Here is a 19,341-nt window from a genome sequence, read left to right on the forward strand (position 1 = left end):
ACAGTTTTGTTGAAAAAAATATTCCTGCTTGGTGGGCTACCAAGGTGAATATAATATATCAAAATAGCACAATCAATTCTGGAGTTTTTCCTTTTGATGAAAACTGTTAATTTTTTGCATCATCTATCTATCTATCTATCTATCTATCTATCTATCTATCTATCTATCTATCTATCTATCTATCTATCTATCTATCTATCTATCTATCTATCTATCTATCTATCTATCTGTCTGTCTGTCTGTCTGTCTGTCTGTCTGTCTGTCTGTCTGTCTGTCTATCATTGAAGATCTATAACGATATCATCACAATAGCCTAACATTAACTTACATGTAATATCATGTTACCCACATGCTTGTACATAGCTTATCACATCTTGACAAAGAATGCACAAAACCTTCACCGGGACCTCTAATTTACGGATATGATCCGTCAGGCAGGTGGTTACGGACTGTGTTCCGAGTTGTAAAATGACGCTGCTCTCGAACCATGCCCATCTGAAGCAGTTCCTGATCCCGTTCGACTTGTCTATTTCCCTGGCACGATCCTCGCCTTTTTTCTCTAAAACTTTCGCCATGCCGGCTTAAACTTTTGCTAATTAGGCAAATGAGTAGGCAAATGATGTGATGAAAGTAGCGCCAAAATTAAAAACAAATTTCGCAACGGATCTACACGATTCACGAAAATGATACTCCCGACGGAAAAAAAAACCACGGAAATCCGCGGAAGATTCTCATCCCTGTGGTTGACTTCGTTGCTTTGTTGGGGGCTTCGTGTACACTGGAAACAAGCGCTGCTTTGTCGATATATTGTGGCATCTTCTTGCCAATTAACTAACTATCCAAAGGGCAGTTGTTGAACTTTGGACAAAGGCAGTGCTGTAACACCACCTGGTGGCATCACAGTGCCACGGAACATTTGCCATCTGAGGTACTCTGCCGCCAATGTTTTTAGAGCCGGTTCAGCACTTTGAGCTCCAGGGATCATCTCACCCTCAGAATGGTGTTGAGGTGTTCTATCTGCTGCTTCAGGAGCCTCAGCTGGCTCTCGCAGCTCCGCAGTGGTCGCAGGCTTCTCTCCAGCTCCCCCAGCAGCGTTCCTAGTTGCAGGGCCTGCGTCCGCTGCTCTCCGCCGCCGGGCTCCGCAGCTGCCGAGGCAACCGGGGATGCGGGGAACTCCCCTATGCCCTGCCATGAAGGGAGCGAGGCAGTCAAAAGTCCCATTTCCTTCAGTTGACAGAAGGCAATGATTATGATGACACCCGCATGGAATTATGGCCAAAACGCAAACTCGAGTTGTGCCAAGATGATAGTCCAACAAAGAATAGCTCGACAAACTTTGCATTCCCGGCTGACCCCATCGGGCTGCCTGTCTTTGGCCTCCTCGCAACTTCCTGCAGGGTTGTCTTGGTTGTCTTTGAGGATATCCGGGGTGCTGGACCTAAAACTGACAAATATTGTCAAAGCCTTAACACTAACTCCTGCAGTTTTTAACCAACATCATCTGTAGCCATCATTTGTAGTTTTCAACTCTGCTAATTGCAGTTTATTTGGAGCTGCGTGGTGCAGCCAGCAGAGGGCGCTTTCACCGCATCCTCTTCAATTCAAATGGAATGCTTCTCTACAGTCAGTCAGCGTATCTGTCCTTATTTGAATCCAAACCCAAAATCCCCTAAACCCTAAAGTGTTACCAAATGTAAACTAGTAGAAAACACACGCACGCGCGCGCGCACGCACACACACACACACACACACACACACACGCGCACACACACACACACACACAAAAGGCAAATTTGCAAGTGTTGGGCTTTGAATAAGGCCCATGTGACTTCTATTTTGGAGAATCAAACAGGGAAATAAGAAGGTACAGTGGAGCCTCGGTATTCTAACAAAAATTTCGAGATTTGTTTTGCTTCGGATGTTGGACGAAATTCGGTTGTCGAGTCTCGCAAGATGAGCCGAGAGGACCCGCATGCCAACTAACTCCGTTCGTTATTACATTCTTGTTACTCTAAGGATTGCATCAACTCTAATCATGCCTCCAAAGGAAGCAAGTGGGAGCAGTAAAGCCATCCTAAATCACAAAGACGCTCCTAAAGCAATGCGACAGTGAGCGCCCGGCGCGCTGCGGTTGCGCGATCGGACCAAATTAAGCTCCCTGTGCACTGAGGTCCACTTAAATTTTGGAAAGTACACCAGGACTTTAAAAATATTTTATAAATTTTAGCAACCGCTCTGTCACAATAATGCGACCAGCACGGTCGGTGATGCGCTACGGTTGCGCGTTCGGCGGTGCGCTGCAGTTGCGCGATCGGACAAAAATGCGCAAATGAAAACATGCTTAAAAAAGGCGGGTTTTTTTTGTTTTTTTTGGAACGGATTATTTTTTTTCCATTATTTGTAATGGGAAAACATAATTCGGAATTCGAACGATTCACTTCTCGAACAGCCTTCTGGAACGGATTGTGGTCAAAAACCGAGGCTCCACTGTATTTAAAATTCTCTTTCATGGGTTTTAAATGCTCAGAAGTGACCACAATAGAGACAGGAAGCCGTTTGATGCCAAACGTATATGATTGATTAAGTTGAAAGTGAAAAAAAAAACTTTGCCAAACTTGATTAAACTTGCTTCAACACGGCTAAGATGACGGATGCTGAAGTTGTCACCTAGGAAGATCCACGAGAGAAGACGAAGAAGCAAACGTTCCTCCCCAGGGCTCCCCGTTCTCGTCTTCCTCCTCCTCTTCTTTCCCACCCAGCTTCCTCCCTCTCCTCTCGCCAGTCACTCTTCCCTCTCTGTCCTCCCCCAGGGAAAGTTGAGTGTGACTACCCGCCACGCTGCTACTGCTGAGGTTGGATGGATGGAACAATAAATTAAATAATGGATGCGCAGAAGGAAAGCTGAATTGTTGGATGGATGAAATGTTAAAGGGAAGGAACAAAGAATGGACTGATGGCCTGAAGAAAGGTTGGCTGGATGAACGGTGGAATGAAATGGTGAAAAGATGGATGGCCAAATGGATGCAGAAGCTTTTAAAATAGGCTGGGCAGAAAGAAAGACAGAAAACTAGATGGCTGGCTGGAAGGATGATTGAATTTCCATGCTCCGCTGCCTTGAAAAACATGTTTTTAAATATTTAATATTTTACTGTTGTTGTTGTTATTGTAAAGTTCTGCTGTCTCTTCAGTCGGGCCTTTTTTTTTGGCTCCACTGCAAGCATGAATTAATAAAGTCAAATCAAATGAATTTGAATCATTGATGTATAGCTGGATGGATGGTTGATTAGGCAAACAAATGGATGAAAGGATGGACGGACAGAATATTGGGTGGATGGAGGCATAGAAGGTTGACTGTGGAGTGAGTGGGGTGTGCTGTGCGGTGTGCATGTACCTGGGCGGTGTCTTGGCCTGTGAGAGGCTGGATGTGATGGACGAGTGTGACAGGTAGCTCATTAAAGACACACCCCTGTCCCGCCCACTTTTTATCATTCGGAGTGGGACTGAAGCACCTCCTCCTCCTTCCTGCAGCTCTTGAACCATTGACTGCAACACAAAAATCAAATTCAGACACAATATTTTTATATTCACATCTTCATTAGCTACCTACCGACCAGCTTAGTTGACAAAAATTTACCTAACTTGATACATTTGCTCCCTTGCTAGCTACCTATCAACCTAGCTTCCTGCCTAGCTACGTAAAATGTAACTACCTGGGAGTCGCTGATGGTGTAGGGATACACGTGCTTGTCTTGTGTGCCGACACCGTGAGTTCGATTCCCACATATGACGGTGTGAATGTTTGTGTGTGAGTGACGGTGTGAATGTGTGTGTGAAGGCCCAAACATTTTTTTAACTACCTAGCTAGTCGCTAACTACCACATTGATGGCCAACTTGTTCATCTTCCTACCTAACTGCTTATACACCTACTGTTAGAAAGGTTCTCATGTTGATGCTGAAAATCAATATATATTTTGTGTTGAATATTGTCGTGTCGAGATGTGTCCATGTTCTGCCGAAAATTACGTCACCACGCCTTAAATCTTGCGTGAATTACAGCTTGTTGCGCAGCGGTAAGTTACAGACTGTCAGGATCCAGGGCGGCATACTTCTTTTGTCCACAGAGAGCAACCGTGAGCAGAGTGCAGAGGGCCCAGGTGCGGTTCATCAGGCTCGTTAAAGGAGGGCTCTTAAGGAGCATGCTGTCAACTGCTCGTTGCCTGAGTGTCCCTTCAGTGTGATCACCTCCACGGTTGTGCCTCTAGCTCCTTGCTCATAGTTCTTGCCTTACTCATCGACGCCACGTTCTTTAGATCCTCTGATTACTTCCACCGATCACCGCCAAGATTCACCCCGTTCTGGCTGAACTCCACACGCTCCGCCATTGCTGCTCCCGCTCAGTGCTCCTGGCTCCGATCATCCCGCTCTACCTCCACCGCAGCTCCTCCAATAAACACTCCTCACTCATTCTGGATGTCTGAGTTGGTTTTTCTGCATGTGGGTCAACTCAATCACTAAAACGATGACAGAACACTCAGGCCCATCAGACCCAGCAGAGCCACTCAGACGTGCCCTCGCAAAACAGCAATACCAACTCCAATCACACGAGTCCACTCTCCAAGCCCTCCTGGAGCAGAAGCAGCGAACCAACGATCAACTGGAACAAGTTACCAGATTGCTTCAAAACACCCAGGTCACCTTGCCGCCAGCTGGCGCCTCGAGGTCCTCAGTATCGCCACCGAGTCTGCACTTCGGCGAGGTTCGTTCCCCTCATCTGGAGAAGTTCTCCGGAGAGGGTGGTAATTGCAGAGGTTTCCTCCTGCAATGTTTGCTAGATTTTAATCGGTCTCCCCAGTCTTTTTCCCATGACGGAGCTAAGATCTCGTTTATTTTGGGACTCCTCACGGGCAAGGTGCTCAGTGGGATGAAGCCCGATTTACTGACTGCAGGCATTTTGGCTGTTCTTACGAAGAGTTTTTAAAGGAATTTAAGCAGACCTTTTCGACCAAGACCGATCAGACCGGTGTGTCTTGCCGGTTGTGGGGGCTTAGGCAAGGGAACAACACCGTGTCAGATTTCTCTATTGAGTTTCGTATGTTAGCAGCTGCGTCCGGGTGGGGCCCTGTAGCCTTGAAAACGGCTTTTTTTTCATAGCCTTAAATGAGTCCTTAAAGAACGAACTGGCAGTCCTGGAAGAACCAGGGACTTTGGACGACCTGATTTCCCTGGCCATTAGGTTGGACAATCGAATTAGGGAGAGATGGAGAAGCTCTTCATGGGAGCGGACGGAGGAGAGATCACAGTTTTTTTTAGCCAGACCCAGTCCGCCCAGGCGATCGCCTAGCCAGTCCTCTCCAGAACCTGAAGCCATGCACATTGGCCGGGTCCGACTCTCTCTGGAGGAGCTGCAGCGGCGCCGTGAGTCCCGACAGTGTCTGTACTGTGGCTCCCCGGATCATTTCATCGCCTACTGTCCGGTTCGGCCAAATGGGAGGGTCCGACGGTCTTGAGGGGAGGACTGCCGGACCGGCCGACAAGTGTTAAGTCTCCTCGCTTCTCCCTACCCGCCATGATGTCTGTGCACAACCATCACTACAAGCTATCCGCGCTGGTCGACTCGGGGTGCGAGAGAAACTGGATCGACCAGGAATTCATCTCCCGAGCCAAAGTCGAGACAGAACCTCTCCCTACGCCTCTCACCGTCTCTGCCCTCGATGGGAGAGGGCTCTCCAGCATAACCCAACGCACCAAACCCGTGGAGCTAATCATCTCTGGCAACCGTCGTGAAATCATTTCCTTTTATGTCTTCCTCGTAAGACAGTCAGGCCTTGTACTTGGTTTCCCCTGGCTCCAGAGACACAACCCTCAGATCAACTGCTCAGAATGCCATATCAAGTCCTGGTCCACATCATGCTTATCCTCTTGTCTTCAGTCTGCCGTGCCATCTCGCCCGCCCCTAGTAGCACCCAAGGAACCTGGCCCGATCAATCTTTCACAAGTGCCCAGAGAATACCATGACCTAAGACAGGTTTTTAACAAGAGCAAGGCTTCATCCTTACCGCCACATTGCCCCTAGGATTGCGCCATTGAGCTTCTTCCCGGAGCCCCGCTACCGTCCAGTAGACTCTACAATATCTCACGCACAGAGAGACAAGCTATGGAGACTTAGATCAATGAATCACTGGTCGCTGGCATCATTCGCCCATCCTCCTCACCCCTGGGGGCAGATTTCTTCTTTGTGGGCAAGAAGGATAAGACTCTCCGCCCTTGTATTGACTACCATGGCTTCAACCTCACCACCGTCAAAAACAGGTATCCTCTTCCCCTCCTCTCATCAGCATTTGAACCAGTCCAGGAGTCCACCAGCTTCACCAAGCTTGACCTCCGTAATGCATATCATCTGGTCAGGATCCACCAGGGAGATGAGTGGAAGACCGCTTTCAAGACCCCGCTAGGCCATTTTGAGTAACTTGTCATGCCCTTTGGACTTTGCAATGCTCCCGCAGTTTTTCAAGCCTTAGTCAACAATGTCCTTCGGCACTTCCTCAACATATTCGTCTTTGTTTATCGCTCCCCTCCCTGAAGGACATTTACACCTCCCATCTCGCCCGCAAGGCAACCTCGATTGCCAGAGATGTGAGTCACCCGGCTCACTCTTTGTTTGACCTTCTGCCCTCTGGGAAGAGGTACAGGAGCCTGCGCTCCCGCACCACCAGACTCGCCAACAGCTTCTTTCTCCAGGCTGTTAGGGCCCTGAACTCGCTACCCCCTTCTGCGTAGCGTGCGGCACTGTTGCGCTATTTTCAGGAATGTCTGCTGTACGCGCACTTGCTCCTTTTTTTTTCTGCTCCTCTTATTTATTTATTTATTGTTGTGTTATTTATTCATTATTTATTCAGCACACTTTTGTTATACTTGTTTACTTGTTTGTCTGTTGTGAGCCATGTCTTGTCACCGTGGGATAGGGGGGAACGAAATTTCGGTTTCTTTGTGTGTCTTTGGCATGTGGAGAAATTGACAATAAAGCTGACTTTGACTTTGACTTTGATGACATCCTCATCTATTCACGGAACCTCTCCGAACATCGCCATCATGTCCGCCTGGTGCTGCAGCGCCTCCTGGAAAATCGCTTATTTGTCAAGACTGAGAAGTGCGAGTTTCACAAACAATCCGTCACATTCTTGGGATTCATTCTCGAGGGAGGTCAAGTTCGGCCTGACAAGATCAAGGCCGTCCTGGACTGGCCCGTTCCTGGGAACCGCAACCAGGTCCAACGCTTCCTCGGGTTTGCCAACTTTTACCGTCGATTCATTCGCAACTACTGTCAGACAGCCGCTCCTCTAGCAGCCTTGACCTCTACCAAGACAACATTCACCTGGACTCAAGATGTTAACGCCGCGTTCATCACTTTAAAGGAGAAGTTCTCACAGGTACCAATCCTCATTCATCCGGATCCCTGCAAACAATTTACCCTGGAGGTCGACGCTTCCGACACAGGAGTAGGGGCTATCTTGTCACAGTGCTCGGACTTTGATGGGAAGCTTCACCCCTGTGCCTTTTTCTCCCGATGTCTGTCACCTGCAGAGAGGAATTATGATGTCGGTGACTGGGAAATTTTGGCCATTAAGTTGGCGCTTGAGGAGTGGCGTCACTGGCTGGAGGGCACTGAGCAACCCGTGCTGGTCTGGAGCGACCACAAGAATCTGTCTTATCTACAGTCCGCCAAACGCCTGAATCCTCGACAGTCTCGCTGGTCCTTGTTTTTCTCCTGTTTTAATTTGTCCATTTCTTATTGCCCAGGCTTCCAGAACACAAGGCCAGACGCCTTGTCCCGCCAATTCGCTCCCGGCGAGTCAGTGGAGGAACCAACTCCCATCCTTCCCCCCAGTTGCACCATAGGCTCCCTCTCCTGGGATATCGAGGGGCTTGTTGCTCAGGCTCAGCTACGGGAACCCGATCTAGGCACAGGGCCACGGGGAAGGACCTACGTCTCTTCCTCAGTCCATCCTCGCCTAATTCACTGGTTTCATTCGGCCAAGTTCTCAGTCCATCCCGTGACCAGCTGCACCATCGCGTTGATCACCAGACGTTTCTGGTGGCCATCCGTCCACAAGGACATCAGGGAATACGTTCTCGCCTGTCCCATCTGCGCTCGCAACAAGTCCTCCCATAGACCCCCTGCTTGTCTTCTACAGCCTCTCGCCATACCCAACCGTCCCTGGTCCCATATTGCATTCGATTTTGTGACAGGCCTGCCCGTTTCACAGGGAATGACCACCATCTTCACCATCGTCGACCGCTTCTCCAAGTCACGTCACCTTGTACCGCTCAGAAAACTCCCCTCTGCATTCCAGACAGCTCAGCTTCTCGTCAAACAAGTATTCCGTTTCCATGGTATCCCGCAGGAGATCTTGTCCGATCGAGGTCCCCAGTTCATATCCCAGGTGTGGAAACAGTTCTGTTCAGCCCTCGATGCAAAGGTCTCCCTGACATCGGGCTACCATCCCCAGACGAACGGGCAGACCGAGCGCTTGAACCGGGAGCTCGAGGCCGCGCTCCGATGTCTCTGCTCTGATGTCTCTGCTCTGATAACCCGTCAGAGTGGAACAAGTTTCTTCCCTGGGTAGAGTATGCCCACAATTCTCATGTCTCCTCTGCCACAGGACTCTCCCCGTTCGGGATTTCGTTAGGTTATCGACCGCCGCCGTTTCCAGCCGATGAGAAGGAGATCGCGGTCACGTCTGTTCGCCACCATATACGACGCTGCAAGAACGTTTGGTCCAAGGCCGTCAAGGCCCTTCACCGGTCCATCGAACAGAACTGCAAGTATGCCGACGGACGACGCACGCCTGCCCCACTTTATTACCCAGGTTGTCTCCATCTTCCTCCGAGCTTCTGAGTCCATCCCACCTTCCACGTCTCACAGATTAAGCCGGTCGAGTCCAGTGAGCTCCTGCCCGGGATCTTGATGGGGACTCGGTCTACCCGGTCCGACGGATCGTGGATGCCCATCGGCGGGGCCGTGGGTGGCAGTACCTCGTTGACTGGGAGGGCTACGGGCCCGAGGACCGGTCGTGGGTGCCCCGCCTTTCTCATCTGGGCCGCCGGGGGGCGGCCGTTGAAGGGAAGAGGGTGTCAGGGTCCGGGGTGGCATACTTCTTTTGTCCACAGGGAGCAACCGTGAGCAGAGTGCAGAGGGCCCAAGTGCGGTTCATCAGGCTCGTTAAAGGAGGGCTCTTAAGGAGCATGCTGTCAACTGCTCGTCGCCTCTCTCTCTCTCTGTCTCTCGTGTAACGTCAGAGCTCCAACTTGGTGTCGTGGAGCCACGCCAGCATCTCTGGTCCCAGGTCAAAGAGGCTGGCCTCCGAGGGTGGTCTATATAGGGGGCAGGTGTTGATGATGGGGTCAGCTGTCTCCTCGGGGTCTCCGCACTCATATGCCGCACTGTCCGTTAGTCCCCACTGCCGCATAGAGGTGTTGAAGCGCCCAACACCAGTTCTTAAGCGGTTTAGTGTGGTCCACTGCTGGCGAGGTAGTTCGTCTCCTCCTATGGCGCCGTCTCCTGGTTCCCAGATGTAACGGTGCATGAGGGTGGGGCCAGCTGCCTCCCACTCCTGCTTCCAAGCTGCTGCCAGCCAGGCATCTCTGGAGATGTCTTCAGGGATGGAATTGAGCATCTCTTGTGCTGCCATGTTGTAGGGGTGGCGTGCCTTGAGTCTGCTTGCCCGTCGCCTGAGTGTCCCTTCAGTGTGATCACCTCCACGGCTGTGCCTCTAGCTCCTTGCTCATAGTTCTCGCCTTGTTCATCGATGCCACGTTCTTCAGATCCTCTGATTACCACCATTGATCACCGCCAAGATCCACCCCGTTCTGGCTGAACTCCACACGCTCTACCTCCACTGCAGCTCCTCCAATAAACACTCCTCACTCATTCTGGACGTCTGAGTTGTTTTTTCTGCATGTGGGTCAACTCAATCGCTAAAACGATGACACAGACAGGAGTTCGACGCTGCTGATGTGGACCGTGTGCGTGTTGCTGTGACCGTGTACGTCTTTGATACAAAGTGAGTACACTTTAACTGTTACTACTGTCCACTGTTGTGCTGTTGTTTGTCCAATCGTGGTTTGTTTCGCGCGCATGCCGTTTGATTGCAAACATGCGCGCTCCTTTAGGTTTGCCTCGCATCGTACGGACATTGTACACGCAAGAGAAGGGCATACCCTTCTGAGCCAACCCCCTATACAGTCCTCAGGCTCTCCAACACCTACTGTAGCTATCAGGTCATTGCCACACACTCACCAGGAAGTGCTTCTCCGAGAAGGACGGCGTGCTGGGTGCGGTCCAGCTTTGCACCGAAGTCTTCCTGCTCCGCCCAGATGGTCGGCCGCTGGACATAAGTCCCACCTTCTCACCGCTGTCCAATGGACTATACACGCAGAATCATAAAATGCAATCGCTAAGTGTTGTTTCGGTGGTGGTGGTGGTGTGCCTTTGTGTGTCTTACTTACTTCCAGGTAACCTCCAGCTGTAGCTTGATGGTACCCAGCTGGGTGATGTCCACTAGCATGAGTTGGGGAGTAGCCGCAAAGAAGTGTGCACTGGCACAGGTGACCGCACCCACCAGCTGCCAGCCCAGACCCTTGGCCTCCGAAACCTGATTGAGGCGGTGCTGACTTCAGCATCCTCAAGTTTGTGGGCCACAAATGTTTCCAAGAAGCCTTTCCTAACCCTAACGCCAGTTAAACATTACAAGCATGCATACCCCTAAATTTGCGAGGAATTAAGAAAATGTTGAGTGAAGAATGTTTGTGAGCAATTGTTGAAACTGGCTGCAAGTTGTTGGTTTCCTTCAACTCCCAGTTACAGTTGACTGTCAGAGTGTAAAAGAAAGAGAGCAACACGCTGTGAATCCAAACCTATCACATCGCTTAGCCTTCGAAAAATTTGCGGGCTTAATGCTTAGCGCGCAAGGCAAAACAATGTTTAGCAAGAATTTATTTTAGAGCTTTTGATTGGCCCAAAGCTACATTTGGGAGGAGGGATTGGATAAAAACCTGAGCAAAGTTTCTTTGTTTCTTTGATTGATGCACTCATACTTGATTTATTGCAGAGTATTTGGAGCCCCAATTTGAGAAGAATTGCTGTAAAAAGCCTCCGCCTCACCTTGATCTCAAAGTTGTGCTTGATATGCGGTAGGAAGAGCATCTCCTCCTCGTCCCAGGACTGGACGTCGTCGCTTTGGATCCGGCCGCGAATCCTCCAGCGCTGACAGCCCAACTGCAGCACGACCTGAACCGCCAAGACGCAAAAGGATAAGAAAGTAGGCACCTTACTTAAGACAGAAAGGAGGAAGCTCAGGAGCTAGCTAGCTAGGTAGGTGGAGTCCGCCGTTGGCTGGAGATGCTCACCTCATACTGGTCTCTGGGACATAGCCGGGCGAAACCAATAAGACCTGGGCGTGGAAAAAGTATGAAAACCATCCGTCCATTCTAACGTCGTTGGTTACAGGCAATCCACCTCTTCCCTTTTTACCTTTCATCTTGACGTGAAGTTCTCCCAGGAGTACCTCCAGCTCTTCCTCCATGGCCGACATGGCCTGCAGAGAGAACACAAGTTGCTTTTATCGATGAGGTCACTGTTGTTGCGTAATAAAGGCCAAGAGGTGTTTTTCTGCTGGAATTCCTCGCGGGCACAAGGTGTTCTGACCCACCCACCGACGGCTGTCACCATTGTGCTCGGCATCCCGATGGCAAGCATGCAATCGTGTAACTGGGCAACTCTTGAAGTCCGTACAATGGAAAGGGCTGAGTGTGAGGAAACAACAAATTGGGAGTGGTAAGAACCTGCTCGCTGTGCCTGTGGCTGCGTCCCAGCTCCAGGAGGCTCTCCCTAGACTCCCTGGTGGAGGGTGCCAGGGAGAAGGCTCTCTTCATGTTGACAGCTCCCTGGCAGAGACGCCACTGGACGCAGTAGTTCTCGTAGAGCTCGTCCACCTGTGCTTAGGATTATTACATAATTGGTAGCATCTCAGTCAGAAGTAGCCTTAGTCAGAAAGCACAGATCCGCCTTAGCACAGTACGGCCTCATTAAAGCCTGGAGCGCACGACGCAACAAGTGCCCGGGACGACGAGCACAAATGGTGCCTCGAGTGCGCCAGGCTCAATCACTATTACGTTCTAGAGCACTGGCCTCCAGTCGTAGATGAAATCTGCAAAGAGGTCACCACATACGTATTTATTTGTTTTATTCCTTGCTATGTTCTGGCTGAAGGGCTCGCCAGCCTCACGTTCTACACTAGTGTTGTATCTGAGACTGAATGTGTGTGACTAAGTTATAGTGATATCGACATTTGGCAGGTTGGCAGCTGGCTAACGTGTTAGCTGGTGTGCGTGCTGAGCGATGGCAAACACTGTTGCATAAAGCTGTCTTTAGCTCAACTGCTTGCGGAGGGAATTACAATTTGTTCTAACTTGGACTGTTTGGCTCAATTAATGACATTGTGATCTTTACCATAGAGGTGCAGTTTCGTAACATCGCACTTCAGCTTCTTTTCGTAAATGTGATCATGGCCAAAGTGGCGTGCTGTGCCCCAAGTTGCCAGGTGGCAAAGAGAGAAGAGACACCTGTGAGCACTGTACGTTTTATGCTCCGTTTGTGACTTGAGTCTAGCTGGACTCCTCTTTGGCTGATTTTTGTTGTTGTTGTTTTATCACAGTAATTGACAACTGGCCAGAAATAAAGTTTAGGACTCGAGAATAGTGATGTCACACTTTCCCAACTCGAGCATTTACCTTGCTTTTTTGGAATTCCAACTTGCGGATCAGCCTCTCGTGAACTCGAATCTCCTGCAAGAGCAAAGTCGAACGGCAAGTGATTGTTGGTTGACCCTGAGAGGCACGAAGCTCGAGAAGAGTTGCTCACCTTGTCAAGGTCATACTGAAAGCCCTGCAAAGACAAATGAGGCAATGCATTAAGGGATATTGGTTGGTCTCGAGCGCTGACCTAAACTTCTGGGCTTGCACCATCAGATATGCTTTGACCCACATGTGACCATCAGGATGAATAAGGTCTATGCTAGGGGCGATTCTTCCAAGGTACACAACATTCAAAGGTCGCTAGTAGGGCCTCTTTGACATTCGTTAGCTTTATTTGACTTCACGTGCTAATATGCAAAGACATTCTATATTAGTTTTGTACAGCATTATTTTAAGAAAACAACAATTAGAAGGCAAAGCAAAAAGTCAAGTTTTTGGCAGGGAGTTTTGAGTGGCCAGTGGATTAGAATCTGCCCTCGTACTGAGTAGCATCTCCACATTCAGAAGTGAAACGAGAAGACGATCTGGATACGGAGCAGAAGGTGGAAATCACACAGGTGAGAGATGAAAATGAATTACTTCTTCTCTTTTTCTGGATAACCTCGCTATCATAATAGTGTCCAAAAGGTCGTTGTGAACTCACCAGCCTGGAGTTTCTTTTTGTTTCTTGTAGGCGTGAAGACAGAAAGTCCATCTCAGTCTGGTGACGCTGCACATGCTCCCTGCGGAGACACACGTGCACACACACGTGCACACACACTCGCACTTTAGACGTCCAAGCTCAGTTTTCAGACCTAGATGTCTGAGGTTAAATTTCAGATGGTATATTTGAGTCCTTGACCATCAATCTGTTGATCTCTCATCTCAGTTTTTTAGACCGCTGACTTTGGATAACAGACTTCAAATCTCAGACTACAGATCTGAGATTTCAGACCAGATATCAATTCTCACAACTTGCATGTGAGACCCTAAATTCGTTTTCAGACCCTTGATCTTAGACTTCAAACATCAGATATTAGACTTCAGACCACAGATACCAGTCTTCATAAATCAGACCTTGGAACTCAGGCCTCAATTTTCACAACTTGGATTGCAGACCTCAGATGTTAGACATTACAGACTCCAAACCTCTTGTCCATCTACAGTACTTCAGACCTCACACTTTAGACAACAGAGCTTTGACATCCAAATTTCAGACCTAAAAAGTCAATCCTCAAAATTCACATTAGAGATCCCATATCTGTTTTCAGAACTCTGAGCTCGCAATTCAAAGCTCAGATGGGAAATTTCACTTGCCTAATACCAATCTTCAGATCCCAGGCAAAGGATTTCAGGAATCAGAACTCACTTCTCACACATTAGATAACAGACTTCAGGCCTCAGAGGTGAGTCATCAGATTTCTGAACTCAGACAATAGATCTTAGATGGCAGCCCTACCATCTGTGCCACATGAGCAGAAAATGGCACGTGACCTGGAGTAACCCTACCTGAGGCCTTTGTGAAGCGCCTGGAAGACGTGGTCAACGTCCTCTGGCTGCATGGACCAGACGGCTCCGAACCCTCTTCTAGGAGACAAAGGAGCTCTCGGAGTTTTTCTTTCAGACACGGAGTTGAGGCGCAGTGAGTTCCGAGTGGAGGAAGGCCTGAAAAGAGCAGCCATGGGCAGTGTTCATACCCTGCACTCAAGTAGAAGTAGGGGTACTTGTGTAAAAAATACTTTGGTCAAAGTACAAGTATTGATTTGGAACCTAATTAAAAGTAAAACAAAACCAGACTGAAAATTAACTACATAGTTAAGAAGTGACTTTTGAATTTAATACCCGTTTTGATAAATTGAAAACAAAACCTTTGCACACAAAATAGCTTCTATTCTTTTCTGAACTTGCCTAATAGCATATTGGGGAGAAGAAAAAAATTATATTAATTTATATTATATTATGTTACATGTTGTTATTTCAACTGAAGAGGGAGCAACAGCAATGTGTAAATACTCTTATTAATTTATACAAACATAGTTGCTCCATCAGAGCAAAGACACGGCACACAAAGCTTGGTAACTTTTCAATTACACATAAGGCACAGCTCATTAACGTCATGACACATAGATACAAAACATTCAGTAGATAACAAGACATTCAGGGAATAACAGAACAAATGTCTGCCTTATGAGGATATGTTTTTCCTTCTTTTCCCCTCCACTATAAAGCCTTCTGATAGGAAGTATGAGGTTGTTGTTTCATCTGCTGAAGTGCATTGTGTACTGACTGCCGTAAAACAACCCAAGATCTTGCAAATAAAGAACCTTTGCACACAAAATAGCTTCCATTCTTTTCTGAACTTGCCTAATACGCATACTGGGGAGAAGACAAAAATTATGTTACATGTTATTTCAACCAAGCATTAATTAGCGTTGGCTTGACTTTTATGCTATCAAAACTTTGTGAACCATGTGACCTCCTAAAATGCTTAATTAGCCCCATTAAAGGGCTAGGGACATCCCTTTTTTTTTTTTTTTTCAATTAGAACGGAATTTGATAGAATGTATAAAGTGAACACATTTGCCGCATTGGAAATTAAAAATGGACACCGATTACTAAGAATAAAGCTGAAATGAAATGCCAGTTTATCGATCGGGTCCCGCACGAAGCCAAACTGGCGGCGCCATTACTGTGACATCACAAGTTGTACATCTGTATGTCAACAAACCCAAACAACATGGCAGATGATAGCGACAGCTCCGTTTCTAGCGGCAATATTAGCATCATTTTATCCGATTCAGAAACCTCTTTTGACGCAGAATATGATGAATCTAGCAGTTCACATGGGCTGAGCTGAGCACATTTTCTGAATTGTGCCCCTCCCGTCACTATGGTTAGGTTGGCATAGTAAAAAGTGCTCTTGGGGGCTTTAGAGTGCCGAGTTGACCACTGCACATGGAGAAATGAACATCTGCAGCGTTTGGTTTAGGTTTTAGGCGCATTTTTAATTTTATTGCTTAAATCGCATTTTCTCGACGAGCTGAGCACGTTTTCTGAATTGTGCCCCTCCCGTCACGCTTCGACATACTTTTCAAAGTCAAAGTCTCAAAGTCTCCTTTATTGTCAATTCCCCCGCATGTCAAGACACACAAAGACATCGAAACTACGTTTCTCACTATCTCAGGGTGACAAGACAGAGTTCACAACGCACATACAAGTAAACAACACAGGAAAATTAAAACAAGAAGATGAACAATAAGAGTGATAGCACGCTAGCCGCTCCCGATGCACAGCAGAGTCCGGAAAGATGACAGTCAACCAGGCCACTGTGAACACGAGCACACAGCAGGCACGCACTGTCCGGTTCGTGGATCCGATCAGGCGAACTCAACCCATCTTGTCGTCCCGCGAACGAACGTACGCCAGGATAATGGAAGGCACGGCTAGGCGAGCTGGGTTGGCCGCAAACCTGGCCCGACGTCTCCGCGCTGGCCCCTCTTCTCTTTTTGTTTACATTCACTGAAGCTAAACGTGTACAACTTCAGACGTCATGAGATGTCACTTCCGGCTGGCGGCTTGGTGCAGTCAAACTCGTCTGTGCGGCAAATTTAAATTATATTTTTCAGAGCAACAGCTTCCTTTTCGTTGTTTCGAGCGTCAATTTATATTTATAAGCCCATAAGCTAACTAAAACCGATTTATACATATACCGGTGTCTCTAGCCCTTTAACAGAAACTGGAAGCAAAAAAAATAAAAAAATAAACACCTTACTTGTATGCCTTTTGTCAGATTAGACTGCACATTTTTTAATGACGGAAACTTTTGCTTTTTAAGATGACACAGCACATAAATTGTTCCAAGAGCAAACAACAACACACAATCCTCAAATCGGGCCATTCCTTCTCCTCATCTGTAGCTGCTATTGTGAATGCACCTTGGTTCCCATTCGTACACGTGGCTGCAATCCCAGTTTTTTCCCCCCACCTGATAAGAAGATCTCAATCAAGATCAAGATCACGGTTGACATTCCCCTCATTCCTCTCTTTGTCCTTCCCCCCGCTTTTTTTATGAAGCATTGGCATCCACCACGCCCGGGCTGACCATCGGGAGAACCGGGAGTATTCCCGAAGCGCCGCCCTGAATTGGCCTGCTGGCCTGAGTCTCTCTGCGTCACTCTTTTTCTTTTTGTCTGCTGCTGCGGCGGCTGGCCGATCAGAGAGACAGACCAGGCCACTCAGGCCAGGAGCATGTGAGAAGGGAAAGACGTTTTTATTAATTAACACCCGCCCCAACAGTCCGTATCAACCACACAGCGCGTGTGGAGGAAGGGGTGTGTTAATAGTAATTACAGTCAACGTCCCGGTTCTCGAACTAATCGGAATTCTAACGAAAAATTCGAGATTTTATATGCTTCGGTTGTCGAATAAAATTCGGAGGTCGAACCTCGCGAGATGAGCCGAAAGGAGCCAAGAAAACCCAACCGCGCGGCCCGGATGCCGACTGACTCCGTTCGTTATGGTATTTTCGTTACTTTGAGGATTGTATTAACCCCTAATCATGCCTCCGAAGAAAGCAAGTGGGAGCAGTAAAGCCATCCTAAAACACAAAGACGCTCTGAAAGCAACACGAAAGTGAGCGCCCGGCGCGCTGCGGTTGCGTGATCGGACCAAATTAAGCTCCCTGCGCACTGAGGTCCACTTAAATTTTGGAAAGTACATCAGGACTTTAAAAATATTTTCTAAATTTCAGCGACGGCTCTGTCACAATAATGCGACCAGCGCGGTGCAGTTGCGCGGTCGGCGGCGCGCTACGGGTGCGCGTTCGGCGGTGCGCTGCAATTGCGCGATCGTACAAAAATGCGCAAATAAAAAAATGCTTTAAAAAGGCGTTTGGTTTTTGTCTTGGAACGGGTTAAAAATGTTTCCATTATTTGTAATTGGAAAAATAGATTTAGAATTATACCGATTCACTTCTCGAGCCGCGTTCTGAAACAGATTGTGGAAAAAAACGAGGTTTGACTGTACTATGCAAGGTGCCGGCTGCTGTAGCTAGCGAGCAGTGCAAGTGAGGATAATGGACCTCGCCCGCTATTCCTCCCCCGGTTGGGAGCCGTCGGAAACGGTGTGCGAGGAGGCAGAAGAGGGGCAAGCGCGGAGGCGTCCGGGCCAGGCTGGCGGCCAACCCAGCGCGCCCGGCGGTGCCCTCCATTCTTCTGTCAAATGTTCGATCGCTGGACAACAAAATGGATTACGTTCGCCTGCTGAGGTCTACGAACCGGACGGTGCGGAACTGCTGTGTGCTCGTGTTCACCTGGTTGACTGACAACATTACGGACCCTGCCGTGTATCTGGAGCGGCTAGCGTGCTATCGGGCGGACCATGCCATTGTACGAGGGGGAAAGTCGCGAGGAGGTGGAATATGCGTCTACATCCGAGAAGAATGGTGCCGGGACTCTGTGGTGGTATGTAAGCACTGCTCGCCACTGGCGGAGTTTGTGATCATCAAGTGCCGTCCTTTTTACCTGCCGAGGGAATTTACCGCGATTCTGCTGGTCGCGGTATACATCCCGCCTTCCAACATCAAAGGCGACAGGATCGCGGCGCTTGGTGAACTGTACCAGGCTGTCAGTGAACAGCAGACAGCGCACCCTGACGGTTTCACCATCTTCACTGGAGACTTTAATCATGCCAACCTGAAGTCTGTTTTCCCGAGGCTTCACCAGCATGTTACTTTTCCGACACGTGGAGACAGCTTCCTGGACCTAGTTGTTGTGTATTTTGGGCTAACTCATGTTCCGTAGTAGGAAAACTCCGGAAGTGGGAGGGGCAGCTTTGGCGCGTTCAGTGTTGTGATATACGCCCTGTGAACTCACTGTGTTGAAGGAATAAAGCAGTAATCCATCACGTCGTTGTCCGAACAATTCTTGCTACATAAGAACCTGGAAAATAGTAAGGATATAACACTAGTCTACTCTGCGCAAAAGGGAGCTTTCAAAGCCACCCCCCTCCCCCATCTCGGTTCGGAGGCGGGTTCGGGTGTGGCCTGAGGGTGCCGCCGATGCACTTTGTGACTGCTTCGACACCACTGACTGGGACTTGTTTAAGCAGGCGGCCACCTACAACGATCGGACGGACATAGAGGAGTATACTGACTCCGTTTCCTCTTACATCACGAAGTGCATCGATGATGTGACTTGCTCAAAATCCATCGTCACTCGCGCGAACTGGAAGCCGTGGCTGACAGGGGCTGTCCTCAGACTGCTGAGGGCCAGGGACAAGGCTTTCAAAGCGGGGGATGAGGCTGGTTTGAGGACAGCGAGGGCCGACCTGTCCCGAGGCATCAAAGAAGCGAAAAAGGCGTTCTCGTGCAAGGTCTCCACCCACTTCAAGGACAGCAAGGACGCACGTAGCCTTTGGCAGGGCATTCAGACCATCACGGACTACAAGCCCGCGCCGAGGAGCTGTGAGGGCGACGGCCGTCTGCTGAACGATCTAAACCGCTTCTTTGCTCGCTTCGACGCCCAGAACAGCACTTGCCCGCTGAAGAC

The 19,341-nt window shown here is 48.8% G+C and overlaps 1 protein-coding gene across 12 annotated transcripts in view; it reads right to left on the reverse strand.

Annotated features, from left to right (window-relative positions):
* Positions 1-19,341, reverse strand: part of ripor3 (RIPOR family member 3) — a 57,395-nt gene that overhangs the window by 7,883 nt on the left and 30,171 nt on the right. For 5 of the 12 annotated variants that reach the window (XR_011087771.1, XM_049734246.2, XM_049734245.2 and 2 more), the window contains 14 exons: positions 14,303-14,458; positions 13,458-13,536; positions 12,921-12,944; positions 12,791-12,844; positions 11,843-11,992; positions 11,532-11,595; positions 11,408-11,451; positions 11,163-11,288; positions 10,508-10,653; positions 10,299-10,425; positions 3,392-3,543; positions 2,668-2,847; positions 1,336-1,444; positions 991-1,185 (listed from right to left, as the gene is read on the reverse strand). Coding sequence is in view for 11 of the 12 variants with exons in the window: in XM_049734246.2 (XP_049590203.1) it covers positions 991-1,185; positions 1,336-1,444; positions 2,668-2,847; positions 3,392-3,543; positions 10,299-10,425; positions 10,508-10,653; positions 11,163-11,288; positions 11,408-11,451; positions 11,532-11,595; positions 11,843-11,992; positions 12,791-12,844; positions 12,921-12,944; positions 13,458-13,536; positions 14,303-14,458 (1,606 nt within the window). In the remaining variant the exon portion in view is untranslated. The remainder of the gene's footprint in view (positions 1-990; positions 1,186-1,335; positions 1,445-2,667; positions 2,848-3,391; positions 3,544-10,298; positions 10,426-10,507; positions 10,654-11,162; positions 11,289-11,407; positions 11,452-11,531; positions 11,596-11,842; positions 11,993-12,790; positions 12,845-12,920; positions 12,945-13,457; positions 13,537-14,302; positions 14,459-19,341) is intronic. The other 7 variants (XM_049734250.2, XM_049734248.2, XM_049734249.2 and 4 more) reach the window with 7 other exon arrangements.

Source organism: Syngnathus scovelli, chromosome 11 (genome assembly GCF_024217435.2).
Source record: "Syngnathus scovelli strain Florida chromosome 11, RoL_Ssco_1.2, whole genome shotgun sequence".
NCBI lineage: Eukaryota > Metazoa > Chordata > Actinopteri > Syngnathiformes > Syngnathidae > Syngnathus > Syngnathus scovelli.